Here is a 27,953-nt window from a genome sequence, read left to right as displayed (position 1 = left end):
CTGCATGGAAGCCTGCTGGTCTCATTAGGGAGAACGCTGAGGAACTCTCATCAAAACAGCCTCAGCGCCAGTTTGTTCCTCCCTTGATGTGAGGGCTCAGAAAGCTGCATTTCCACTTCACTCAGAGTGCAGCTTCAGCACCAACACAGGGTGTGTGTGTGTGTGTGTGTGTGTGTGTGTGTGCGTATGCGTTACGCTGTTTATGCGTACACTGGAACAGCGACACGTGGGTGTGATTGAGAGAGGAAGGTACAGCATTAATTGGAAAAAACAGCAGTGAAAGACATGCTGTCTAGTTCTATGTAGACAAACGCACACGGTCACACTGCATGTGAACCCTGGGAGAAAACTACGATGCACTGAAATATAAAAGTTATTGACCAAGACCCAACTTCAGCAAAACGTTTAAAAGAATAAAACAAAGAGGTTCAGAGCACGGGATGGGGATATGTTGAGCTCAATTTGTCATGTCATCACCGTTGGCAGTCGGCCATGGGTATGTGTCTTGGTTGTCACAGAAACAAGCCACAGACCCTAGCAAGAGGGAGTAACATCTGTGGAAAGGTTAGAGCTTGAATGGAAAAATTGACGGAATACAAAAATAGAGGTGAAAGAAAGGAACAAAGCATGAATGAAGAAAGCAAGACATAAATAAAGAATGCAAGGAAAGAAAGACAGAAAGGAGAGTTTAACGAAATAATGAGAAAGTAAGATGGAAGCTGGTTCGTTAGTGTGTGAAAACGCTGAGTATCACTCATCGAAACAGCCCTGAAAACGGATCCAGAAGCCCCATCCCCCTTGATGTGAGGGCTCAGAAAACTGCATTTCCACTTCCCTCAGAGTGCAGCTTCAGCACCAACACAGGGTGTGTGTGTGTGTGTGGGGGGGGGATGGTGTAATTCATGTGTACGTTTCAACAGCAACATGTCGTTAAAGTGTGTGATTGAGTGCAAGGGGAAAACACAACCTCAATTGGGAAATACTGCATAGTTGTATGGACAAACTGTAATGTGGAGTTAACAAAAAAATCCACATTAGTTGTCAGTATTACAGTTTTTGTGGCCAAAGACAGAAAGAACTTATATGCCTTACAGAGGCTAGCCATATTTATTTTGATTATTACTCACACAACGTACAGAAATACATGCACACACACACACACACACTGCATGGAAATCAGTGGGACTGGTTTCCATGGAAAAAGCTGACTCTGGCCGACAGTCTTCACCCAGCCAGCTACTGACTTCACAATCAGAAAGTGCATCCAAGCAACAAATTATTTGAAACCTCCTTTAATACAACCAAGCTTCAGTATCAATTAAACCAAAAGTACAACATTAACATGAATATATATATAAAGTATAAGTATTTCAGTAGGATTTAGGGCATTAACCACCAATCAAAAACCATAAGCAAAGGAGAAACGTGTAATCAAAACATGGAACCTGTGATGTGCAATTACTTTCGAACGTAGTAATGTAATGAGTAATGAGTTTCAAATCAACCATTTTTGAGAATCTTCATTATCACTGTGCATGTGTATGTAAGTCACCCAAACAGCCCATGACCCTCAACATTAGCTCCTCCTTCTTGTCTTTCACACGGACGGCAGCGCCCCTTCCTCTTAGCCAGGCCAATAGGGTTGCAGAGTTCACCTTGGATAGCTAGCGTGATAGAGAGAGAATGAGAGAGCGAGAGAGAGATGGAGGAAGAGAGAAAGATCAAAGGGGGGAGAGAGATGGGGGGGGGGTATTAAGTATTTAACTTAGATGGTTAAGATGCTGTGGCATAACACCTATAAATTCCTAACATCAACAGTGCCCCTCTCGTAAAAATGATCCACCACAACACCACAACCACAGGAAAAACAGATCCACACATACACACTCACACTGACAGACAAACACAAACACAATCTGACACAAACACACATTGAAGTTCCCATAAATCCATGGGCGTACAAAGTCTAAACAAAGTCACCCACTTTACGACAACAGTGGTGCTGAGCTGGAGCTGGTGATTCTGGGGAATGCCTGTGACGGGTATACTGGTGGTTATGGTCAGTGCTGGAGAAAATGAGTGTGTTGAGGTTGTTAAATGGTGCGTTGTTAAAGTGATGGATGAAGCTGTTATCTACACAAGGTTTATGTAAGCTCTGCAGTCTCCCCCAGACACTCCATCGCATCAACACTGTTAACTGCCTCGTTTTTAAAGGGAAACTATGGTGAAACACACGCATGCACCGGCGTGTGCCCACGCATGCACACATGCACAAACACACACGCATGCATTAACACACAGCGTATATGTATGTAGTACTAAACCCTCTGTCTACACTGATATAACTCTTCCCCAAATCCTGATATGAATCGTTAGTTATAGTGGCCTTCTAGTCCCCGACTTTATTAATTTATGACCTATCTCTTTGAAAATGCATTCTTAATCTACAGAGAGAAGAGCTGTCTGCATGCTGAGACTTTCTGACTTTTGGCTTTCATTTTGAATCTTTGGCTTTTCAGACACGTAATGTATGGAATGTGATAGGAACAAGGAAGGAAGGACATATGCAAGGGTTAGAAATAGTTTAGAAGGATGGAAGAATCCAACCATGGAAGGAAATATGGAAGGAAAACTGTAATAAAGAACAGATGGTAGAAAGGAGAAATCGGAAAGGAGGAGGAAGGTCAAAAGGAAAGGAAATATATGGGAATGACAAAGTTGAGGATAAATTCCTGGAAGGAGAAATGATGGATAAAGCGACGGAAGGGAAGCACTTTGTTCGGGAGAACAGAGCGATGTGTGTTCTCTGATCACCCCCCCTCTCCCCGGGTGGCACCTGGTTGTTCTTGGCCATCCACTCCACATCCACCTCTTGTATTTTCGGCTTGAGTCTCTTCGGCTTGGACTCAAAACTCTCCCCCTGGAGTGGAATGTTTATATGTTTATAAATAAAAATGACATGTATTCTTTATGTTTAAAGGAATTTCCCTGCCCAAAATATTTTGTACCGGAGAAAGCGGTACTCGGCTATAACATATATCGGAGTGCATTCGTAGAACATTAGTCACAAACGGTTTTTAAACCTCTGCTAGGTAGCATCCAATGAGTTGTACTCACTCCTTTGTCGCTGGGAACATCGAATTGTACAACATGTGCAGGAGGCTTGAGGGTCAACGGTTGTGTTTCACATCCAGACTTGACGTCAGCCATCTTGCTGGCGCTGGGGTTCATCTTGGTGTTTGGTTGTTTGTTAGGGACGGGAGCTGAGGTGGGATTGGCTTCAGGGGGGCGGTCATGTGTCAGTCGGTGGGTGTTGACCTCCCTTGATTTGGAGCGATGGGTGAAGCTGGGGAGGGAAGGTGGGGGAGGTCCTATGGGATTGTGGGGTCTCTGGGACCAAACAAACGAAGAGGAGTGAAGAGAGGACGAGGACGAGGAGGATGCCAAGCAGAGATCTGAGGGGGAGGGAGATGAGGTAGCAGGCGCGGCTCTCTTGTTGGTGTAGGTGGCCAGTGTGGCTCTCCCGCCCTCCGCTGCCCCTCCCCTCCTCTGGTTCTCCTGTTCCTGGGCCAGGAGTTGGGTCACGTCGACGTGGCGGGTGAGAACCCTGTTCCTGAAGACGGGGACCAGCTTGAGGGGGGGTGCTGAGGGAGATGGGGACTGCGAGGATGCAGTGGTTGCAGAGGCGGAGAAAGTATTCCCTCTCCCCTGAACCAAGGTCTGCCTTTGAGTGCCGTTAGACCGGTAAACTCCTTCTTCATGTTCCACCCCTACGCACACATCCTCCCTTCGCCCTCCAAGGCTGCCACCTCCAGGCTGAAGGGACACAGGGGACCTGCCTGGCAGTTGTAGCCCAAACGAGGGCTGTACAGCTGGGGCAGCTGGGGCAGGAAGCTGGGTGAGAACTGGATGGAGGGCGGATCTGGTGGCAAGGTTGACCGGTTTACCATCCAACACCTGGGGTTGGGCAGTAGGAATAGAAGGGAAAACAGGAGTGGAGGAGAGGAGGGGGGGGGAGGAGAAGAATCTCATTATCTTGCTTGAATGTCGTTTTTGTGAGCAACAATGGTTCATATATTAGGTAATTGCTAGGTTGTGCAAATTAATTATACCAAAATTCACTCTATCTATTAACAAACGTTAATTGACTTATACAAGAATCTGTTTTTACTTAATTTACAGATCAAGGACTGTCATTTAAATGAGAATTTTAGCTTCCAAAGAAAGTTAATTGGGAGATTACTACAATGTTCCTCGATCAGGCATAATGACGTCTACCTTCTGCTTTTTAATGCTCAAACAGTGTTTCTATCTGCTATGTCCTTTCATTTAACTTGCTTGTCGAAGACAGTACTAATGGCATGGTCTGCGATCTATTCGTCACATCATGTATATTGAAGATTATGTGCGGCTTTACAACTGGTTAAGGTAACTGCTAACATGTAAGACTTATGGCATTTGTGAAATTATGTTATTTGTGGTTTGCATGTACATGATTTAAATTTGTGTTTTCGTGTGTGCAATGTGTTGGAGTGTGTGTATGTGTGTGTCTTCATGCATACCTGTGCTGACCCTGAGCTGGTCAGACTACTGGTGGGGTAGCAGGGTTGACTGGTCATACGGACTGGTAGGCCACAGATACTCTGCAGTCTGTCCACGAGGTCTGATATGAAGGGGTAGATTGCCCCCTGCAGGTTGTCCCTGGGACAGCAGTGCACGGGCTGCAGTCTAATACAGCTCAGAGGGTAACTGGAGGAGACGCGAGTCAAAGACTGAACTCTAAGATTTGGAGCACAGGACTTTGAGTATAGGACTAACATTTGTGGGTATATATAGGCTTGAAATAAAGACATCAAAGGAAGAGACAGAAATACAGAAAGAAAGAAAGAAGGAAAGAAAGAACAAACGACAAACTTAATTCAACATAGAAAGAAATTAATATAAATTTGTTGGAAAGATATCAAAAAAATGTCAAATATCTAATTCCGTACTGTTGATCAATTACTTTGGATGACTGGATGAATTAAGAAGATTGTTAAAGTTGAAAGGATACGTGAAGAGTCTTTCTCCTACCAATTTAAAGTAAACACTGCAGTAGATTGTTTCTTCAACTCTCTTCTCCGGTAGATTGTAGCCGTACTGAAACACAAATGCACACATACATAAATAGATAAACACACACACACAAACAAAACTTTGTATGTCTGTTTGAGTCTGTCTATTGTAATGTGTATATTTGTGCATGCATGCACGTTTATTAGTATGTGTGTGTGTGTGTGTGTGTGTGTGTGTGTGTGTGTGTGTGTGTGTACCAGGCTGTGCCAGTGTTTCTGTAGGTCTTGGTAGCACTTGAATGGGCTGTCGATGGGCAGTTGATGACTAATGCTAATAATCTGTCCTCTCTTCATACTGAAACACAAAAGTAGTAGATATTACATTTTGCGATGTTGGCGCCTCTCTCTGGTAGATATTGGTAGTGTGTGAGTTGTGAGTTGTCTGAATGCATGATTTACATTGTTTAATTCCAGTACATCTCTCAAAATATGTTTGCTGCAACAAAGTCTGCTGCAACAGTTAATTTATTAGTTGATAGAAAATCATACAAATCTAACTTTGATGATTACTTATTGTTTGTCATTTTCTGCTTAATGATGCAGTTCAATTAAAATACTTTTTTATGGATTGTTATAAAAGGTTGTTGTTGTTCCAGGCTGCTACTCAGATGAAGCAAGCAAATTTAAGACATTTAATCAAGCACACTTTGGACTCTGCTAACTTGAGATGGCCTTCGCAATTATCTACGAGAATTTACAGACAAAATGTTAATCGATTAACAAAAATGACAATTGATGGATCAATCTACTATGAAAATAATCACTGGTTGCGACCTTTGTCTGCACAGAACCGTTGTAGGAGAATCGTACGTCCAACCTGCCTGCATAAGCTCCATTATGGGTGGGGAAACCCATAGCGAACATTGACATACCATTCAAATAACCAAGCGGGTGAAGTGGTGGATGCGTTTTTTATATTACAAGGTTACACAACCTTACAAAGTTTATTGTCAGTGTCAACATAACAAATGTACTAAGTATTCAGGAGAAGATCAATTCTTACGCGCAAACCTTTCTTTGACTGCAGCCTCATGGTTACAAGCAAAGATATCAGAGAATTTAGAATAACAGAAATACATAAAATAGAAAGTATAAAGACTTGAACAACAGTAGTGTATGCAACAGAAGCTGACAGTCCCCATGTGTAAATGACCCCCCAGGTGAATAGTACAGTAAGTCTGATCCAATCAGGGGGGGGGGGGGGGGGGGGGGGGTACCTGGGCAGGACGTAGCACCAGCTGGACGGCCCCCCTGTAGAGGTGTGAAGGACCCCGCCCATCTGACTGGAGAAGCTCCTCAGAACCATGGGCGGAAAGTCAAAGTCCTCCAACTAGAACCCACACACACGCAGACACACACAGACACACAGAAACACACACACACACACACACACACACACACACACACACACACACACACACACACACACACACACACAAACACACACACATAAATAAGACATAAATAGACAGCCATAAATCTGCCTGAGAGTATCAGTAAATGTCTTAATGGTATAATAAAACACATGTTTGCATTACTGTGTTAACTCACTTTAGTTGGGGGCAGTGTAACAGTGTTAGCCTCAACGCAAATGCATATCTGGTTTGCACTAGCGTTCAACTCCATGCCTACCACACACACACACACACACACACACACACACACACACACACACACACACACACACACACACACACACACACACACACACACACACACACACACACACAGGTACACGATGGCATGTCAGCCATGAACAGCAGGTGGCAGCATTATAGCAGATGAGCCATGTTTATCTTATCCAATAACTGATGGTAACAATGGAGCTGTAAGCAAGAGTGGGTTAAATGACAGGGAAAGGAATTCAGATTGTATCCAACTTCCACAATTCAACACAAGAAAAACAGGATTTCTTCATGAAAGCTGCTCATTACCCTTAACTTCCCCTGATGGATGAAAACTACACACCTATCTATCATTCTGGGAAAAAACATGGGAGGAATTAGATTGGATCCTTCAAGATTAGATTCAACCAAATGTTAGGTCTTACAGATTGATTAGATCTTAGGTAAGATAATCAATTCATTATTAATAATATAGTTATTATAGTGGCTAGATGATTTGTTCTGTGTCTCGTTGTTGAAGTATTGAATAATATAACTGGGAATGCAGTAGGTGAGAAATAAGATATTATTTCCACGGTGCTTTGGAGATAATGCTGATGCAATGAGTGCCATACTGTAACTTACGGACAGCGTTCATCCTCCCACTCTCAGTCAGAAACTCCTTTCCTGGCAAGGAAGACGGAAATAACGTCATTTGGTAATTAAGGTTGTGTAACACACTTACAACTCAAGAGGTCTGTAGTTTAACTGATCTACTCTGTGAATGAAGAAATCAGAGATGTTATATTCCAAGGGCGATATTGGCATGATTTTGACATTTGACTTGGATTTTGAATTCAATATTTCATACTTATGAATGTCTAACTACTAACTGGTTACAATGTCCTGAAGTTGATGTAATACTAAGATGCATCAGCCAGTTCAACTGGAATCACAGCAAGAGAGGAATACAAGGTGTTGCCTAGTCTCACCCGATTAGGTTTATCTAAATGAGATTGAGTGAATACACTGATCTGATAGAGACAACGCCGATATAGAGCATTACATAGCCAATCACCTTTAAATATCATCTGGTATTCACACATGAGGGACATTTGAGAGAAATTGCAACCATTTTGTTTAAATGTGGACACAGATTTACAGGACAAGGTTTCAATTATGCTGACCTTGAAGTCCAAGGATAGAGAAGCCTTCTTAGGGCTCTTATCATAAAACAAACACACACATACACACACACACACACACACGGGAGGTTCAAACAGATAGTTCCTTGTTTGTCTGATCAGGTTTTGTGTTTATGTGTGTGTGTTTGTGCGTGTGTGTGTACGTGTGACAGTATGTGTGCTGCAATAAGGGTTTATATGAGTTTAAACTGAGTGTTTGTGTGTTAACCAGACACACATGAACACACACACCAACACATCAACACACAGAGGCCATAGGGCAATTCCATATCAGATATAAAGTGGGTACAAGGTGAAGGCTGGTAAGCACAGAGGCAATACTTTATTTAAGACATCTGATGTGATAAAACATGGGTTAAACAGTGAACCAATGAAACAAGCCCTAGCATTATAATGATGAGGGCTCATGTGTATACCGTGCCTACACAGACAGGCAGAAAGGCAGACCAAACAGACCGAGATATGGTCGGTCTGTTTGGTCTGTGCTTTGTGTGTGTGCTTTGCACACACACAGCCTGTGCTTTGTGTGTGTACCTGAGAGAAGGTAAGGTCCAGCCTTATTCCAGCAGGGGGCCAGTCTTGTGGTCAGGGAGTAGGACATACAGCACTGAAGAATACCTGGCAACACACACTGTGGTGTACCAAGCTTTACACACACACACACACACACACACACACACACACACACACACACACACACACACACACACACACACACACACACACACACACACACACACACACACACACACACACACACAACAACAAACAGCACGAAAGACCTCCTCTTATTAGAAAAGCATGTTGGAATTTATTTTATTGGAAGTAACGCACACGCACAATTAACATATCATATATAATTACATATCATATGTCAATAATAATGTATAACTCATTGATAGGGATCGACCGATACAGATTTTTTAGGGCCGATACGATACAGATATTTTTTCATCAGCCTTAGCCGATACGCCGATGCCGATTTTCTTGAGCCGATATTTATAGCCGATATTTAGAGCCGATACTGCTTTTGCTCCCTCAATCATAAAAATTACACTGATAACAAATGTTACAAGTCTCAATTTAAAAAAAGGAACATTTATTGAACTTCAATATAAAAAACAATATTTAACAAATAGTAAAAACAGGTGAGGTAGAACAAGTAAGAAAAAGTAGATGAACAATATTTAACAAATATTAAAAACAGGTGAGGTAGAACAAGTAAAAGAAATAAGTTAAAAAAATATATATATATCGGCGAAAATCAGCCGCGTATCGGCCGATACGATACACGTAAAAAACGCGATAATATCGGCCGACCGATATATCGGTCGATTCCTACTCATTGATACAGAAATGTAAGGAAAACATTTGCACTGTCTTTCTATCTATCTGTGCACTTACCTGGAGGTTGTGTCGGTGCCCATAAGCTTGGATGATCCCTTTCTTATAAAATGGCATCTGAAAGAGAAGTTACTTGCAATCGTCACAACAAGCATGCCTCTAATATACTTACACAATGAATTGTGGAAGTGAATTAAATACAGATGAAGAAATAACAGTTGGACAGATGTTGGTGTGTGTGTGTGTGTGTGTGTGTGTGTGTGTGTGTGTGTGTGTGTGTGTGTGTGTGTGTGTGTGTGTGTGTGTGTGTGTGTGTGTGTGTGTGTGTGTGTGTGTGTGTGCGTCAGTCTTACAGCCATGATTAGCCAGATATCCGTTAAGGAATTCAAAGCAGGAGATGCGAAAATGTCAGAGTACAGCAGCACCAATTCCCTAGAACACACACACACACACACACACACACACACACACACACACACACACACACACACACACACACACACACACACACACACACACACACACACACACAAACAAACAAACGTTAATGGATACTTTTGTGTTTCTGATTTCTTCGACAATCCATTAACTTTCATTGTCAATTATTAAACATTCATTTCTTAATTTCTGTCAATTATTTAACATTATTTTCTGGATAGACTGGGAATATTGGCACCTGAATTAACCATTTTCACAGAGATGTCATAGCAGGCTTCACAAACGTGTGGCCCCAACAAGATACATTTATGGATCAAAGTGTGGTTACTTATCAGTTTTGTCTATTACCAATGCCAAGGGACGTAAAAAAAGCAGGCCCAACCGGGTAAGCCTCCTCCATACCTGCAGGTTGTGATCTGCTGGTTCCTGCGGTCCTCTGGGCTCACCTGGAGGGACAGCGAGACCGAACACAGCTTCCTCTGGTCGGGAAGACTGATGAAGAACAGAGACTGCTCCCTGCCTGCACTCATACTAGACAGACGACAGAGCCACAATAAAAAAATCATTAAAATAAGATGTTAACTACATCATATAAAATCAATGTAGAGTATAGGGCTGGTACATCAGAATGCGTTATTGGATTAATTTGTTCAGCGTGCTCTGACATATTAAGTTATTGAAAAATCCTAAATCAAGTAAATATTCCATCTCGTAGGAGAAATGCTGTTCCAGTATCATCGAAACAATGTCACCACAATACTTTCAAGAAGAAGATGATTAAAAAACATTACTACTATCTCCATAAAGAACATTCAGATGCTTGCTTGTATGCTTCCTAAATGGAGGCAGTCATTTCGATGCTAGGCGATGCAGAAGCCTCCACGTTATGCAGTGATAATTACAAGTGATACGTATTGGAGGATTTAAACTTATATCACTTAGAATAACCATACAGTAAACCCTCTTAATATCTGCTGTGATAGTCGAGTGGACCACTAGAACCATATGGTTGTCAAACACAAACCTGTGAAGAAAAGGGTTTTTCGATATTTCGTGATGGAACGTTAAATATGAAAAGAATGGCGGAAAAGTACAGTGACGTCAGCAAGAGGAGACAACTGCCTCCGAGTTTCTCCCGCCAAAGATGTTGATATGTGTATTTCTGAAATAAACTAATTTATCAATTCAATTTAAGTTTGCTTTTAACATAATGAGGGTTTTGGTAATAATAATAATAAGGTGTTGCGTTCTTGTGAAAAGTCATCAGTCGTAGCCCAAGTACGTACGTACCAAGTACTGTCGTAAAACCCGGAAGTGTTCTTGATGCGTTTTTAAATAGAGTGGCGAAGTCACGCCCCTTCCGATAGAGCTCATGGGACCTATGAGATCGAAAAATATGAATGGGTGTCAATGGAGAGAAAATAATTATTTTCTGGTCCCAGTCTTTATATGCCCTGGGTTACACATATGTTGTTTGTGGATTTAAATGATAATTTTTCATGCAAAGAAAACTAAAAATGTTCGTGAAGAAGTTTGGTAATTTTAGGTTTCATGTGAGGCCGCTTTGTGAACTACAGCTCTTCGCTGCTCTCGACGCATAAGATATACGTCGTCACCACACCCGCACTTGGAACTCGGTACAGAGATGGCGATCTCTCTGCTCCACTTCACCACTTTTTTTCAAGGCGAGGATAAAACCATAGAAAGAGGTGAAAACCATTATAAATCGGGGCACGCCCTGAGTTTCAGTTAGGCCGATGGGAAGATTTTCGGTCTTCTCCACGCCAGTCGCAGGGAGCGTCATACGAGCCGTGTAGTCTTTCTCGTTTGGTTTTCTCTACAGCCTTTATCTGAACAATTGCACAATAAACGGTCGAACTCTATGCATGAAAAATTATCCTTTAAATCCAAAAACCACATATGTGTAATCCAGGGCATATAATGACTGGGACCAGAAAATAATTATTTTCTCTCCATGATTGACACCCATTCATATTTTTCGATCTCATAGGTCCCATGAGCTCTACCGGAAAGGGCGTGACTTCGCCACTCTATTGGCCGACTGGGACCATTAAATATCCCAGGATGCATTTCTCCTTTCGCATTCCTGTTTTAAAATATCAGTAAGCTATAAAATAGTCTATATAAGAACATTTTAAAAGTATAACAAAGATGGAGGCCTATTCATTCAACATATTTACATACTATTATTTTAAAATGTAAGAGGGGTTTTGTTTTATATATTTTTTTATTTTGTATTTAGTCGCTGACAGAGGAAACCCATCGCATCGGCAACGGAAATCCCGGTCGGATCCATCTGATCGTTTGTGTGTGTGTGTGTGTGTGTGTGTGTGTGTGTGTGTGTGTGTGTGTGTGTGTGTGTGTGTGTTTTTCTATTCTATTCTCGCTCGTTCGTAATTCTTATATCAATAGCCTACTCTCCAATAATATAATAATAGGCTATATAGGACAATTGAGAAACGGCAATCTCATACAATCGTTCACTCAACTCATCAAGCCACTGATTGTTTATATGTAGGGTACAGCTGGCTTGCCGTGTGAATACAAATAACTTTTCATTTATATTCAGCAGCTATATGCCTACGTGAGGCCGTAGCACAGTTAACAGATGCTGAGGTGGCGACGTCATCGAGTCCGCTGCTGTTCCAGGGGCGTACTCCCGTCCTTGGAAGTGTGACTTGCCAAGTGCGAACTTCCAAATCCGCGAGTCCCTAATTCGCATACTTGGTATTAAGTGCACTCCTGTCTGTGAACCTTTGCCCCTAGTCCCCACCAAGGCCATACATAACTGACCGAGTAGCGCACCAATCAGGGGTCCTAGAAGTAGCACGCCCATTGATCCAGCAGCAAATGGTGTCGCCGGAGCGGTTAGTAACTCCACAAACACACCACCAAACTTCGGCTCTCTGCTCTGAACTGGGTTAAATGTCGCGTCGCGAATGTGCAAAGTCACCCTTCCTAAATATCTCTACGATTGTATAACTAGAAAGACTTATAGTCACGTTTCGACTGCGGTTGTGACTTAAAAATGGGGGAAAAGACGGAAAACGAGCAAGAGGCTGTCAAATACTACCGACTGTCAGAGATCGAGGAGCAGAATACCTTCAAATCAACATGGATTATCATCAACAATAATGTGTACGATGTCACCAAGTTTCTGGAGGAGGTGAGATCCCAGACACAGGAACATATATTGTTTATAACTTCTCGCATATATCTTGTACGTCCAGGCTGCGTTTTTTTTTTTACCGTAATCTTAAAGAGAGAAACCCAATAACATTGTCGGGTGTTTGAATGGCTATCCGCTGTCACGTTATAGACCATAAAGTGAGTCTATAATACAATACGATCTGATCGATACATTGGCGTTTTGTTCATGCCAATAGGTGAATTCAGATGATTCAATACTGTAATTTAGGAAAGTCAAACATGAAGATATTGTGTTACATAGTGGACGGTTTTTTATTCAGTGTTTGCTTTACAGAACAATGGACCGCATTTCTTTAACGTGTGTACCCAGTGGTCCACATAACCAATAGAGGTGAATAAATGTCCAGTGGGCAAAAGTTGTCGTTTAGTAGGTTTAGACAAAAGTACATTGTTGACACTGCTATTTTTTTTACTAGCAGACGAAGGAATGATTTTAATTAATGATAGATGATCAACATAATAGCAAATACTGAAACGCCATGCGCGTTTGAACCTGTTTGACGTACAATAGTTGCTGGGTACAATCAACTCTAGCACACATTCATAAAACCCCATAGCACCACCCCTAGGCTGACGTGTTGCCAATACCTTATAGGAATTATGTGTGTGACATGTGCACTCCCATTATATGTAGGCTAATCCTTGATATCCCTTCAAATCGATTTAGTCCCTAATAATAATAATAATAGTAGTAGTAGTAATAATAATAATAATAATAATAATATTATAATAATAATTACTAATTAAAAAAAGTATATGTTGATAGCCACCATTCATTCTGTAAATAGGGTTCCTCAAACCGTCTTGTAGGAATAGGGTGGCACCAACTCATTTAAGAATAACTTAATAATACATTCTAACACGCAAGAATCAGAGATTCAAACTTTTATTCCTGTTGGTGAATGGGGGTAATACCATGACCATGGTGCTCTGGTTCCTTTGAGCTACACGGTACCACAGGCGAGTTAAACTCTTCTTGCATACCTCCAACGCACAACTAAATTGCCCTTGACCACTGCATTAAGGATGAACGCGGTGGTATGATGAACGGGACATGATGACAAACCGATGGTGTTTCTGCATGTCCATCGTGTCTCCCCTACAGCACCCTGGGGGCGAGGAGGTTCTGCGGGAGCAGGCGGGCGGGGACGCCACCGAGAGCTTCGAGGACGTTGGCCACTCGACCGACGCCAGGGAAATGGCGGCCGACATGAAGATTGGAGAGCTGCACCCGGTGAGTTGGCGGAAGTTGGTGACCTCGATCCACAGAGGAGAATAATAGTATGTAGTAACAGGATATTAACCAGGAGACACTTTTCAGAGCCACGCAAAACATGTGTTTAATCTCTTTTACACTCTAAAAGGAGCCCCTCTCGCCACGCCCGCACCTCACATCCTTGCCACCAACTCTTAAATGGCGCTTACCCGTATTACACAGTGCAACAACACTGTGGTCAATTATGTCAGTGTCTGCCCCATAGTGTACGGAGGCTTGCGTGTTGTGAGGGTGAAATGCACTGGGTTTAGTCCTGTGTCTGAAGCCTACCTGTAGGGGTCCTTGACCAAGATGTCTAACCCCGGTGTAATAATTACACCTTACTTTTCTACTTCATCATCATCCTTTCCCAAGAGAAGAACGCAAACAACAAGTTAATGCATAAAGATATTTTTTCTCTATCAATCATTTAATTCTGTTAGAAAATGATATAGCTTTAACTGTTGCTACAACTCAAGCCACTGGAGGCTGCTAAAGGGAAAAATTGCATTGTGCAATGTAGGTTTATTGGTATGTGGTATGGATCTAAAATCCTTTGTCAGACAGTTGGATAAAGCATGTGCTACATAACTTAATACAGATGAATGGAAAAAGCAAGGTAGAGAGGTTGTCACACCGAAGTAGGAGGGGGTTCCGTAGCTCGAGATAGAGATCTTCATCAGCAGAAAATCATAAAGGGTGTTGTTAATGTTAACCTTGCACACAATATCATGCAGGGTGTTGTTAATAATAATATATATATAATATATTATAATAATATCATTGGCCTGAATGCCAAAAAGCCTGAATTGACTGGTTGTTGAGTTTTCCCTGCGTTGTAGGCACGAGTCTATGCACAACTTCAGTGAATCATGGCAATATGGCAGAATATTGAAAAGGCAGATTCGATTTTTTGACTTCCTTCACACATTTTAAATCTATGGCACCCGGTGGTTAAACACCATAAAATCCTGTTTAGCACTAATCTCTCTCTCTCTCACAATCTCTTTCTCTCTCTCTACCTCTCCCTTCTCACTCTCCCATTTCTATCTACCGCTCCATCTGTCTCTGTCTTTTGTCTCTCTCTGTCTCTGTCTCTCTATGCAGGAGGACAGAGAAAAGATTGTTAAACCACAGGTAAGTGAAATGGATTTCTATTTGTCTAGCCATCACCCCTGTGCTCTCTAGGAGCCCCTCTATCATGGCCCTGAAACAGGCCAAATGGATCCAATCGGTCCTGTTTAAGATGTGGACTCCTAGTGTCCAGTAAGGAACGACAGAGGGCAAAAGACTTTGTGAGGGACGTTGTCACAGCTCGCCATGTAGGGCTTTCCTTGCTGAATTCTGTATGGGAGGAAGAATGATTGCGGGTCAAGTCAGTTGTATTTTGTATAGCCCTTAATCACAGTTACTGTCTCAAAAGGGCGTTGCAGGTCATTTATTTATGACACCCCTAAAAAGGGCAATAATCAAATTTATTATCAAAGAAGAAACCCTTGAGTAGGAATGCAGAAGGAGAGATCCCTCCTTCCATCCCTGGGAGGAGGGATCTCTCCTTCTGCATTCCTACTCAAGGGTTTGCAATGGGTGCTATAATTTACGTGCATATTTTTACGAGAAAAATTGTCTTTCCACTTAAACATGGTGATCCCACTCTGTATGTACGGTGATGCTACCAACTAACCCTGCGAGGCTGTTGGCTACGGATGCTGAACTTTATCCCGAACGCAAGGCACAACAACACCTTGGCACAAACCGCTAGAGCTCCGCAAGGCGCTACGGCTCCGTCTGCAGTGAGGAAGGGCTCCATAGTTAACATCAGAGTGGAATTAGACTGGATGTTTGGTTCTGGGGGTCTTTAGGATATTATAATAAGTATTATTATTGTTATGCACTTAGCTGGAGGGTTATGGTAAATCAGTTTACGGTCATACTCTGCTTAAGGGGTTAACCATGTTTCCTGGCCTGTGTCACTGTGAGAGGTGAGTCCCATACCTTTGTTGTATATTTGGTTTGTTGTCATTGGTTGTATTTCTGTAATGTTTATTTTCTGCTCTGCTGCAGGACCCATATCTGAACGTAGCCACCGTGCAAACGAGGTACATGTACACCCACAAAACGAACATACCCACCAGACTGTACAAAATCAGACGTAGCGTCTCTGGTATCACCAATTGGTTTACTAACGCCATTATGAAGCCGCATATTTTGTGTTTCGGAGACCGCCAGCAGCAGTAACTATCCATATTGGCCACATTGAGGGCAGGAATTGAATGTAGTCTATGGCCCAACCTCATCCATATTCAACTATGAACACATTATTAATTAAATAAAACGGTGAAAAGGGACCTCTCCAAATACATAAAATGTAGATGAACTAAGTAACCAACATCCTAACCGAACAAAGAAACGATGTACTTGCTCGATATTATGAGAATCAAATCACATTTGTTCTAATTGACTCAGAATGGTGCCCTTTTTTCTGCATCGCGGGACCCCTAAAGGCTGATACATGAACTGCGTGCTAAATGCAGTCAGGGCTTCACTAGTCTTGCAAAGCCAGACCAAACTACAGCAAGTAGAATGGTCTGGAACCACGCTACCTCGAGCCGTCTATCCGTGGGGAAACTGGGCGGGCCTGTTTTTATTTCTTTAAACCAATCACAATCATCTAGGGCGGGGCTAAGCCCAGGAAGCAGCAGCGGTGTCCATGCAAAATAGTCCCGGGGGGAAATGCCAGCATCCGGAAGGGGAGGAGTAGCGGTGAAATTCGACGCTAGGCAATAGACGCTGTCCACTTCCGTTCAGCCAGACTAGGGCTTCACCAACAGGCTGCCATAGCCCCGGCTTCATACCAACGTACAGACGCTGCCGCCCGCTTCTGGATCATTAAATGCTTTCTAGGTTGTTTCTACATCTCTGCCGGGCCACAAAAGTCCATCCAATCAATAGTGACTGATAATTGATTGACTATGACAAAGAATAAACAGGACGTAGCAGTAGTTTTGTATCTCACTAGCTGTTACTGGTGTCTGTTCCCCAGTTCCTGGACTAGCTGGTTGATCCCCCTCCTGGCGGCACTGGCTGCCACACTGCTGTACCGCATGTGTACCGCAGAGAAGCAGTGACCTCACGTACGCCCCGATCACCAACTGAATGGGGACATTCCACAGTCCGTCCGTCCCTGTCCCCCTGAACCAAGATGGCCGCTATCTGGAGATGGGACCATGTGCTTTATTGAACACAGCGCCGCCATGCAAGAGAAGTAATGATATTCATTGCCGGCTATGTGATTTGATCAGGACATTTTTAGAGCGTAGAAATAGAGTTTCTAGAGGTTGGATGAAGTTGTTTTCATGGGATTTGCGGCAGGAAGATGCAATGTACAAGATGAGGAAGATGTTCCTATTCTAGGGTAACTCTATATTTGAATGTGCTATCTATCTTTAACATAACTCTATTATGCTATTTGGCTAATTTAGCAGAACTGTTAGTAGAATTTCCAAGCTTAATCATGTAGAAACCACTGTATTATCACGTTGTAAACTTTCACCCATTTATTATCATTCCATGACTTAAATATGAATGTCCTTTTTTAATTCAAGATTCTCAAGCAATGCAATGCATGTATAATTTTCTACCAATATGTATGTGTTTTTTGACACTATAAAAAATGCAATCTTCAACAAAGCAAGTTTACGTGTGATTATTACTGTATACAACCAGACTGCATTTGGAAACAATAGACGTTTGTAGCTATACTGTAGCTATACTGATCATTTACATTTCTGAATTTTGCTAAATTATACGGTTACCTCTGTGTAGCTAAATTAATGTTTCCTTATGTAGGAAACATAGGCATGACTTGTCATCAACTACTAAAAAACAACCCAAAAACCTTTCTTTCAATACCCCAAGGAGCAACAGGGCGGAGGCTTGACAGGGGATTTGTTAAATATGTAGCCAGCATAAAATACAGATTCAATTATAGACTAGCACTGCCATCTAGTGGTGGTAAAAGTACAAGTGAACATGTTCCACAAGATGATAGGTTGCATTGAAGTAAGGCTACAGCCGATATGTGTTGGACTTCTTCTTCAATATTCGGCAAGTGATGATTTATTTTATGAGAAAGGGCCAAAAAAAGCTTCACAGCTTGTTATGGTCATTCTTTGATTTTGGGGATCTTTGGTGTCATTAAAGATGTGCGCCAGCAGCATATTGTTTTGTGTTAAACATAACGATATATCAATAAACCGAGAGGCATGATACAAATAGACATACGTCATACTCGTCCGGTTACCTAATCAGAATGCTGGCGCACTGACGTCATAGATGTCCCTGGCTACAGTTTCTCGGCAGGCCTACTCTTGGTAGGCCTACTTGTTTACAGAGAAACAATAACAAAAAAAAAATCACCAATGGAGTCTACAAGTGGAAAAAGGTTGAATTAATGTATTGTGGCCAGAAGCACGGGAAGGACGAGACGGGAGCCCAGGTTAAACGGTTGTGCAACTCTCGTGCCCCTTACTCCGCACGACTCCGAGAGTTGGCTTTATTGAACGCACAACGAACATAACAGAAACACGGCACACCTGACCAACACACACAACCTGGGGGCCCCGCAAAGGTCCAAACCCCTATGACAGTTGAACCCCTTAGAATCCCTTGCGCGACCCCGTAGGAGTCGCCACAGTATTCTTGACTGTTTCATTTCGGAGAGGGACCGATTGACACATATAAATAGGAGAGTCTGTGTTTATGTAACCGGACGACGTGACGTCACTATGACGTCATTGTAACAACATTACGCGCCGTGTTCGTATAAAGTAGACATAACCCCAATGCCTTCCGATCCCAACCGCTGCCGTTTAAGATCACAACACGTTAAGAGGGGGGGGGGGGGGGGGGGGGGGCGTGTCTCTTTAAAGTTGTCAACCTGTCAGCTCAACAGTAACCCACCAGCCCGCACTACGCGGACTTGTGACCGGGTAGGAACAGATAAGGGGTGCGCGGCACCAGCACCGCACCGATGTCCAGCGAAGACGCACTTCTCCAGCCGAACGGCGCAGGACAGCCGCCGCCGTTTGCCCCGGGACCGAGCTCTTCCATGAAGGCTGCAGGGGGGCACGGGGATGGAGGAGGTGACATGGCGGGAGGAGGGTGGAGAGACGAGGCAGAAGACGGCGACGAGTGGGAAGACGACCTGGACTCGTATCAGCTGGAGAAGCGCATGAATGACCGAAGAAGAGCCAAGTCTTTACCCGCCAGCTTCTTCGAGGAGGACATCCCCGCGAACGGCGAGGGGAGGAAGCGGGTCAAGTTCGCCGACTCCATCGGTCTGAACCTGGCCAGCGTCAAGCACTTTAACACGCTCGAAGACCCCCAAGTCCCCACCAAAGTGCTGTCGAGGTTGAACAGCTACCCGCAGCACCAGCAGGACCTCCTTGGGGTCGGCGAACTGTTCCAGTCGGCCCTCACCATGGACCGCCTGGTCCGGTGCTTCCCGCAGCCGGCGGAGTCGAGCGGGTTCGAGACAAGGGTTCGAGACCAGCGGGTCTGTCTCGAGAAGATCACCATCACCCAGTTCGACGTGCGGGGGCAGATCCGAGTGGGCGCCACGTTTCCCAACCAGGAGGTCGGTGTGAGATACACGTTCAACGACTGGCTCTCCCACGTGGACGCACAGGCCCAGGCCCTGGCCGCGGATCCACAGAGGCCAGCTTTGGTCGGGGAGCGTTTTACCTTCACCATGTACACACCGCCCTTCCTAGACCCCAGTTCCTCAGTCAGTTTCGCCGTATACCTACAGTGTGACGAGGGTGTTTTTTGGGACAACAACGAAGGGAAGAACTACACTCTCAAGCACCACTGTTTCCCCAGCTGCGCGGCGCCTTACGTCAGCGCGGCCTTCCACGCCACCTGAAGTGTGGGAGACCGTGCGCGCCATGGTGCTCCATTATGGTGGCGCTTCGTTCGCACGTTGTAATAATTTCCCTAATTTTTCGACATTTCAGTGGCCCTGTGTTCTAAAACGTGTTGCAGGGGTCACGCAAGGGGCATGACTTCCAACTATGATGTCTTGTTACCGTTAGGTTCCAAAAGTTTGAATACAATTTTTGTAACATTTTATTAAAACTATTCATTGTTGCCAATATTCGCCTGAATTGAAAGTCACTTTAAAACCCCATGTGAAGATAGCGGGACTGACATAAATATGGTTCAATGGATTTATTTTTTGAAGAAGACAAGACAGGATGAAGCTAATAATGCTATACATGCTTGGGATGCTCACATGCCACAAGCATACCCAAAAAAGTAAGAATGGATGTACCATGAATCAGATGGAGAGTGACCAGTGCCTTACTGGCGGCCCCCTATCCCCTATCTCCCGTTCTGCAGAAGGCTTCTGGTTAATGAATTCTGTACGGACTGAGCTGAGCAAACACACCAGGGGCCCCACCTCGGTCCATACACCTCATCGATCGACCCGCATATGCCTGTTATCAATTATATATAATTTCATGGTCATGTTATACAGTATGCCTTATCGTCACAAGGGTCCATTGTATTGAAAACTGCTGTGCTATTGAATTGGGATGATCGGGATATGATCCATAGGTCGTATCCCAGGTGACCATTGCACAGATATGATTGGTTTAGCTTGGGACTGGCTCTGATGGCTGTATTATTGGCCAGTAAGCGTTCAAGCAGGACAACCCTTAACCTATTAAGCTGATCTGATGCTTCGCACCAGTTCTGCATCATCGTACCTGTTTAGATCTATAAATTTTAACCCCATAATTCTAAAACAATAATAATATTAGGAACACAGATGCTTGTGTGTTTACAGGCAAGTTGTATGGAGCAAGCTGGAATCAACTAAAACAAAACATCTAAAGGGCAGTCTACCCAATATCTCAGAACAATTGAGATCCTCAAGCACTACAACAGAATCTCGCGAGCTCATGTTTAATTTGCTCTGATAAGTTCCGGCTCCCCTCCCATACCAAAAGGTTTCTGCACAGTATCTAATATACCGACTCAGAGCATTGAGAGAAGAGTTGCGACCCTCTCTGATCTCGGCGGCGGGGTGGTCACGTGGTTCATGTAAGCCTGTATAGTTCCAAACACGCCGCGCTGCCATGTTCTTCTATGGGACTGACAGCAGCGATTGCAATATTGAATCGTAAATATAAATTAAAAAAACACATACCCAAGTACTTTTCTGACTATTGTTGCATATTTGTAAATGTCCGTTTTTCATTTGGAGTGGTAGGGTGACAACTGAAAGCTACTTAGACGTTTTTAAGTTTGGGGGAAAGCTTCACGTTCGTGTTAGCATGGGTAGCACTAGGCTACTGACTTTAGTGGCTTAACCTTAACTTTTACCATCTGTTCTGAAATCATAGACTATTCAAGATGTTCTTTGGACTACTGGATTTCCTTGATTTTGCTTGTAATTCCGATTCACTTACCCGTGGTCAGAGAGCGATTGAGAAAGCAGAGTAGCAACAGTTCATTTAGCATTTAGTTTCCAGGCAACTTCTTCTGATGAGGCAGGAGCTGACCACACAACCATGATACTTTAAGACTAAGCCATACACAGGGTATCAAATATATTAAAGAATAACAAATCATTATGCTTGGATGAATGAAACAGTGTTTTTTTTATTAAACAATGAGTGAGACAACAAGAATGTGTGTGTGTGTGTGTGTGTGTGTGTGTGTGTGTGTGTGTGTGTGTGTGTGTGTGTGTGTGTGTGTGTGTGTGTGTGTGTATCCAACTAGAAAAACAACAACATAGTGAAGGAGCAGGGATGAATATCGTGTATATATATCTAAGTGTCAACAAGAGACGAATACAGAGAGGAAAGGAGACAATTAAAAAAGCAATAAAAATAAAATGGACAACTGATTATAAAACCCTCCAGCAAATATAGATTCCACTGCTTAACATCTGCACGCTACAAAGGAGGATGCAGCATGTGATATAGCACATATATCATATATTATGGAGGTAGATTTGTGTCTTTATTATGCAATCAAAAATAATAGGTTTAAGAGCAAAACTTTCCACGCTGCAATCAAAAAATAGATTTGAGAGCAAAACTATCGACACTGCAATCAAAAAATGTTTTATTGCAAGATAAATTAATGTGATAAAAAAAATATTAATGGGAATCCAAAAGTTTTGTTTGCAAACCCAAAAGTTTTGTTTGCAAATCCAAAAGTTTTGTTTGCGAATCCAAAAGTTTTGTTTGCGAATCAAAAAGCTTTGTTTGCGAATCCGAAAGTTTTGCTTGAGAATCCAAAAGCTTTGCTTGCTGTTGAGCTGAATCTCGTGGGCGGGACCTACGCCGAAAGATATTGGCCAGTCTCGATCGGAGTGACAGCTTGGCAACATCCACAGTTAGTAACGAGAGAGGGAGTTCTATTTCATTTAGGCTACGCCGTCTAGGCTTCGCCTTCTGGGCTTTTCCCGTGCGCGCGCTTGCGCGCCCTGAAAATTCCGTAGGCCTCCCTGTCAGCCGACAAGGAGACCATGGCAGAGGAGAGCAGGGCGATGTTGTTGACCGCCGCTGCGGATTGAGAGGCACAAACGAACACCCTGTCCGTCAGGCCGACAATCTGCTTCTGGAGGCGGTCGGGGGGCCGCGGCTTTTCGGATGTTGCCAAGCTGTCACTCCGATCGAGACTGGCCAATAGAGACGTGTCTTACATCTTTCGGCGTAGGTCCCGCCCACGAGATTCAGCTCAACAGCAAGCAAAGCTTTTGGATTCGCAAGCAAAACTTTCGGATTCGCAAACAAAGCTTTTTGATTCGCAAACAAAACTTTTGGATTCGCAAACAAAACTTTTGGATTTGCAAACAAAACTTTTGGGTTTGCAAACAAAACTTTTGGATTCCCATTAATATTTTTTTTATCACATTAATTTATCTTGCAATAAAACATTTTTTGATTGCAGTGTCGATAGTTTTGCTCTCACATCTATTTTTTGATTGCAGTGTGGAAAGTTTTGCTCTTAAACCTATTTTTTGATTGCAGTGTGGAAAGTTTTGCTCTCAAACCTATTATCTTTGATTGCATAATAAAGACACAAATCTACCCCCATAATATATCAGGCTGAGGTTTGTGGAACCAAAAACAACTGGGAACAAGTATGACTAATAACAACAAAGGAAACATACAGTAAGTGTGAACAAGAACAGCAAAGTAGAGCCAGGGGGTATCAATAAATAAAACAAAGTTAGTCATGCGCGGAAACAAGAACAACAAATGTGTGAACAGGTGTGCGTTGTGGCAACCCCACGCCGTCAGCCATGGACAAGCCGCCTCAGCACCCTGAACAGCGCCCTCTATGCGGGCAGGTAGTCCCTACAGGACCCCGCCGACCACGAGAACGGGCCTTACCAGGCGGCCCCCGCACCCTTATTCCCCATTGTGGAAGAACCTAAGTTATATTCCTCTTTCCGTTTTTCTTGAGCGGGTCGAAATAAATCGTTGCACTGCAACCCTGTGTGAGCATCTCATTGAGAAATCCCAGCCGACGACGAGGGGTTTGCCCCATTGGTGGAGAATGCAGGCAACGCGATCCCTTGACTACAACCCAACCCAGACCACGATGCAGCCTGCCGGACAACCCGCAGCGAGGGACGAGGAGATCGACATGCTGCGGAGATGCATGATCCAGATGGCCGAGTTGCTCGCTCGGGAACCTGCCTACGCCGCCCCCCCACGAAGCGGCTGACTTAGATTGGACCGGACGACGACGTTGAGGCGTACCTTGAGGTAGGCTATTCATGAGGACCGCGGAACGCGAACAGTGGCCAGCGGACCAGTGGGGCCACATCCTAGCGCCTTCCCTGACCGGAGAAGCACAGCGTGCCTACCGGGATCTCACCCCCCACCAGGCGGGGCATTACTTGATGCTCAAACGGGCCATCCTTCGCCCACTATGGACACAGCCTCCCCGCCCAGGCTCAACGCTACCATGATTGGACCTACGACCCGCTCGGCTCAGTGAGGAGCCAGATTTCCCCTCTCATCCGGCTGGCCGAGCGGTGGTTCGTAAAAGGCGATGGTCCCCCTATGCTGGACCGGCTCGTCATAGACCGCTGCATCCGATCCGCCTGGAACCAACCCCCGAACGGTGTACGACCACACAGAACTCCTGGAGAACCATCAAGTCACCCAGCGGTTGTGCGGAGGAACAGTTCCGCCTCCCGGGAGGGGGGGAGCCGCGGACCGAGCGCCGCGGAAGACGGCCAAAGACACCAATGCCAGGGTGACGCGCTGGTTCGTGGCTCTGCAGGACTACCGCTTCCAGGTGGTCCATCGGCCTGGACGGGCTCACGGCAACGCGGACGCAGTATCCCGAAGGGACGCCTGCCTAGGGCTAGCCGGAGGAACCCCCGGCTTGCTGCTGAGGATGGGGGTGTGTGGCAACCCCGCGCCGTCGGCCATGGACATCAGCCGCATCAGCACCCTCTCCGCGGGCGCTGTTAATTAATCTATAGCAGGGGTACTCAAGTAGAAATGATGAGGGGCCACAAACAATTTTTTAAGTGACTCAAGGGGCCGGTCGGTATACGTGTGACTGAGGCCGATATATGCTCTGTTTTAGACGTAACGCGTAAGCACGTAAGATACATAACCCCCCCTTGCGTGGTAAAATATCCCCCCTTACGTGCTTAAGTGCGTCGGCCAAAATTCCTGACTATGCGACTAAAACACTACGGCCCTACGCAGCTCGCAAAGACTGTGATTGGCCAGCTAACCACATCCTTTCAGGAGTCTCACATTTCCGGTTTTACAGCATAATAGCGCCATTTTTAAAAGGCCGTGACAGAAGCGAATGAAGAATTTTGAAGAAGGAGAAGAAGAAAACACAAGAACGAATTATGATAATTATAAATATAAACAAGCCAGCGATTTCCACTTCCACGCCCACAGATTCGTTCGTTGCTCCCCCTACTGTTCTGGCGGAGAATCCCCTTGCAACACGCGCAATCCTTAAGGAACCTTAAAGGAACCGTAAATCAAAACTTGTCTAAAACAAGTCCCTTGTGTAAATTACGTGCTTACGTCTCTGCGTCTAAAACGACCCTAAATCGGCCTTGACTGCTGCTGAGATGGACTGTCTGCCTCGAGTTTGGGAGGGTGGAGCGGTCTGTGGGCTGGAGTGCTATCTGTTTATTGTTGCAACCCCCAGCCTCGTATTGAGATCGCGGCGCGCGGTTTCAAAATAAGAGCACCCAGCACGATTTTTATTTTTTATTATTTTTTTTATTTTTTTTATAATTAAAAAACTTTTCAAAACAGCTCGAGGGCCATTAATAGACACCCCGCGGGCCACAAAAGGCCCGCGGGCCGCTACTTGAGTATGACTGATCTATAGCATCAGACGCACAGTACTCCGCTGACTAGCTAACACCGTCAAATGATGCAGATTAAACCTAAATAAAACCTGTTGTTAATCAACCTTATTAAGCTTTCCTAGTAATCCTACATCAATAACTAACGGAATAAAAGTTGTCAGAGATTCACTACTGAACTTCTGGTGTAGTGATGCCTTCACAGCTGGTGAAATCGAGCTGACTAACAAGCAGGCAATGACTGAAAATCGGTCGTCTACCAAGATAAAAATATATATAATTACGCTGTGCACATACAAATAAAGATCAGTGTATGCATCATAAAGGCCCTCTGATATAATATAGAGAGTTGACAATTCAAGAGAGGGAGCTATTTAATCAACTTACCGGCCAGCAATGGAAATGAATGATGTCCAACGCCGTAGAATGGATGTTTGGAACTATGCGAGGCTCCATACCCCGGAAGTAGGCGCTACAATGGAGTCCAATGGAAGTGTCGCCACTCTGCTATATCTATCACTCTGGACCGACCTATACCAACCATTGATCTAATATGAGAAGGGATAAATATGAAGATGTTGCAGGGGAGCGCCATAGAGGCATTTTTAACAATAACAAAGATAGCTGCCGCTGATGCAGAATGGTCTGTTGATTCTGCTATCAGACAGTATTAAACAAACTGGATGGTAGATTTTCACTATAAGAAGAACAAACAAATGCAGCTTTTGTTGAGAAGATATATCATGAATTTATTTGGTCGCTCAGTGCTAGCAATGATGAGTTGAACTTAGAAACTAGAAAGAAAGACAAAAGTTGGAGTGACTGCAAGGTGTGACTGTGTTCTTCCGTAGGTCAAAGCGGAATCCAACTGCACCCATCGGAGGCACACGTCCCACGGTCTGTCGTCTGGGATTGATTGTGGACAATGCAGTTAAATGACAACATAGCTATTGGATGATGTTACAGAACCTCCCTGTTTGCAGGCATTTCATTGGTAATGTCAAATAAAATCAATTTTCCATCACAAATATGGTCATATTGTCCAGTAGCTGACTGCAGTCATCTCCCGGTCAGTCTATCTGTCTACCTGAACTTGTGTATCTAGCACATTTCTCTGGTCAGGGACGTTGTAGGTAGTCCTGCGCCCGTCTTTCTGCCTGGATGTCTCTCGGTCTGTCTGTCTGCCCATTTTAGTTAGCGGTTACATGAAGAACAAAGTCCAGGGCACTTCAATATGTTTCTGTTGACAAAGCCAATCTGTTTGATTTGGCAACAAATGTGCTCCTGTCAACACACATGCTTATGCTCACACAAGCAGACTCACACCATGAGAGAAAGTTTCAGAAAAGTTTAGAAATACGCAGCTACACATTGTTCACGTTGCAGGGTCACAGCAAACGTATATTTTCTTTGTTGTTGAGGCAGCATTCTTTCCTTGTCTTGCTACGCCCACGTCACTTCAACATTTCAAGTTGAACTGCCCCAATGGCAATTTATCATTAAGCAAGTCAAATCCAAATGTTTTGTTATACATAACAACATAATTTACATACATATTCTCTCTACAAAGACTTTCTAAATCTGACCCATTTATGTCAAATGCATCTCAATGTTGTCCAGACACCAATATCATTGGTGCACTAGAAATTCAACAATCTGAGTTTAAGTAAATCTGTATGCATGTGTTTATGCGTATGCTTGTATGTATGTGTTTATGTGTGAGTGTGCATTATCATGTCTGTGTATGTGGGCATATGAATTTTTGTGTGTGTATGCCCATATATGTGAGTGTGAGTTTACATGCCTATGTATGTGTTGGTGAGTTTGAGTGCGAGTGTGTGTGTGTTGAGCTTCAGCCCATCCAACGAAGCCTTGATTCCTCATGGTGTCCATCAGGTCTGCTCGTGGGGTCTGGTGTTGCAATTATGACAGGACACTAAACCAACAGACATTTATTTTTTTAGCAGATAGGAACCTAATGGGGTGATCCACCCAGCTCACCCTTAGCCTTACCTCACCCTAATAATAACCAATAAATATGATTTAAGGTACGGTATCATATGGTAGAGATTTCACCCTTATGTTGTGGAGACCAGTTCCCAGTCTGATCAAGACAACATAAATAAATGTAAAATATGACTTTGTCCAAACGGTTCCAAAGTGCAGCATGCAGTGAAGAGATGATTTCTAAGTCAGTCTGACCTTTAACTCTGCTGGAACGTTCTGGATTACAACCATGGGTGGGAGACTGGGGAGGGGGGCTTAACGATTAACGGAGAACAGCTGTACCTCATCAGTAAATCAAAATGTTCAGATGACCTCCGATTTGTGTCTGAGTGCTCTGCATCAGCTCTTGGTGTGTTAATGGACAGGGGATGGAGA

General features: G+C 43.9%; 3 protein-coding genes across 3 annotated transcripts; 2 read left to right on the top strand and 1 right to left on the bottom strand.

Moving 5' to 3' along the window:
* Positions 1-1,276: 1,276 nt before the first annotated feature.
* c23h18orf63 (chromosome 23 C18orf63 homolog) lies at positions 1,277-10,873 on the bottom strand. Its single transcript, XM_030349760.1, has 14 exons — positions 10,730-10,873; positions 10,108-10,236; positions 9,621-9,699; positions 9,328-9,384; positions 8,458-8,569; positions 7,364-7,405; positions 6,666-6,742; positions 6,332-6,444; positions 5,313-5,409; positions 5,054-5,139; positions 4,563-4,749; positions 3,118-3,957; positions 2,837-2,920; positions 1,277-1,664 (listed from the first exon to the last, which is right to left on the bottom strand). Exons 2-14 carry the CDS (start codon positions 10,233-10,235, stop codon positions 1,527-1,529), a joined length of 2,040 nt encoding a protein of 679 aa, XP_030205620.1. The 5' UTR covers position 10,236; positions 10,730-10,873; the 3' UTR covers positions 1,277-1,526.
* A 1,579-nt stretch (positions 10,874-12,452) lies between these two features.
* Positions 12,453-17,881, top strand: cyb5a (cytochrome b5 type A (microsomal)). The gene is made up of 5 exons (XM_030349063.1): positions 12,453-12,892; positions 14,042-14,170; positions 15,299-15,328; positions 16,256-16,290; positions 17,235-17,881. The coding sequence occupies exons 1-5, from the start codon at positions 12,755-12,757 to the stop codon at positions 17,317-17,319; spliced, it is 417 nt and encodes a 138-aa protein (XP_030204923.1). The 5' UTR covers positions 12,453-12,754; the 3' UTR covers positions 17,320-17,881.
* A 1,228-nt stretch (positions 17,882-19,109) lies between these two features.
* Positions 19,110-21,414, top strand: ppp1r3g (protein phosphatase 1 regulatory subunit 3G). The gene has a single exon (XM_030349062.1). It carries the CDS (start codon positions 19,224-19,226, stop codon positions 20,115-20,117), a length of 894 nt encoding a protein of 297 aa, XP_030204922.1. The 5' UTR covers positions 19,110-19,223; the 3' UTR covers positions 20,118-21,414.
* The last annotated feature ends 6,539 nt before the right edge of the window (positions 21,415-27,953 follow it).

This window comes from Gadus morhua, chromosome 23, assembly GCF_902167405.1.
Source record: "Gadus morhua chromosome 23, gadMor3.0, whole genome shotgun sequence".
Lineage (NCBI taxonomy): Eukaryota > Metazoa > Chordata > Actinopteri > Gadiformes > Gadidae > Gadus > Gadus morhua.
The sequence above is the reverse complement of the archived record's forward strand: the minus strand, read 5'-3'. Positions and strand labels throughout refer to the sequence as shown.

Coding starts and splice junctions, on each gene's coding strand:
- ppp1r3g (XM_030349062.1), top strand. CDS start 19,224: ATGTCCAGCGAAGACGCACTTCTCCAGCCGAACGGCGCAGGACAGCCG.
- c23h18orf63 (XM_030349760.1), bottom strand. CDS start 10,235: ATGAGTGCAGGCAGGGAGCAGTCTCTGTTCTTCATCAGTCTTCCCGAC. Junction 6,743..7,363: donor TGGGAGGATGAACGCTGTCC/GTAAGTTACAGT, acceptor TGTGTGTGGTAG/GCATGGAGTTGAACGCTAGT. Junction 1,665..2,836: donor GGATGGCCAAGAACAACCAG/GTGCCACCCGGG, acceptor CTATCACGCTAG/CTATCCAAGGTGAACTCTGC.
- cyb5a (XM_030349063.1), top strand. CDS start 12,755: ATGGGGGAAAAGACGGAAAACGAGCAAGAGGCTGTCAAATACTACCGA. Junction 14,171..15,298: donor AGATTGGAGAGCTGCACCCG/GTGAGTTGGCGG, acceptor CTCTCTATGCAG/GAGGACAGAGAAAAGATTGT. Junction 16,291..17,234: donor GTAGCCACCGTGCAAACGAG/GTACATGTACAC, acceptor TCTGTTCCCCAG/TTCCTGGACTAGCTGGTTGA.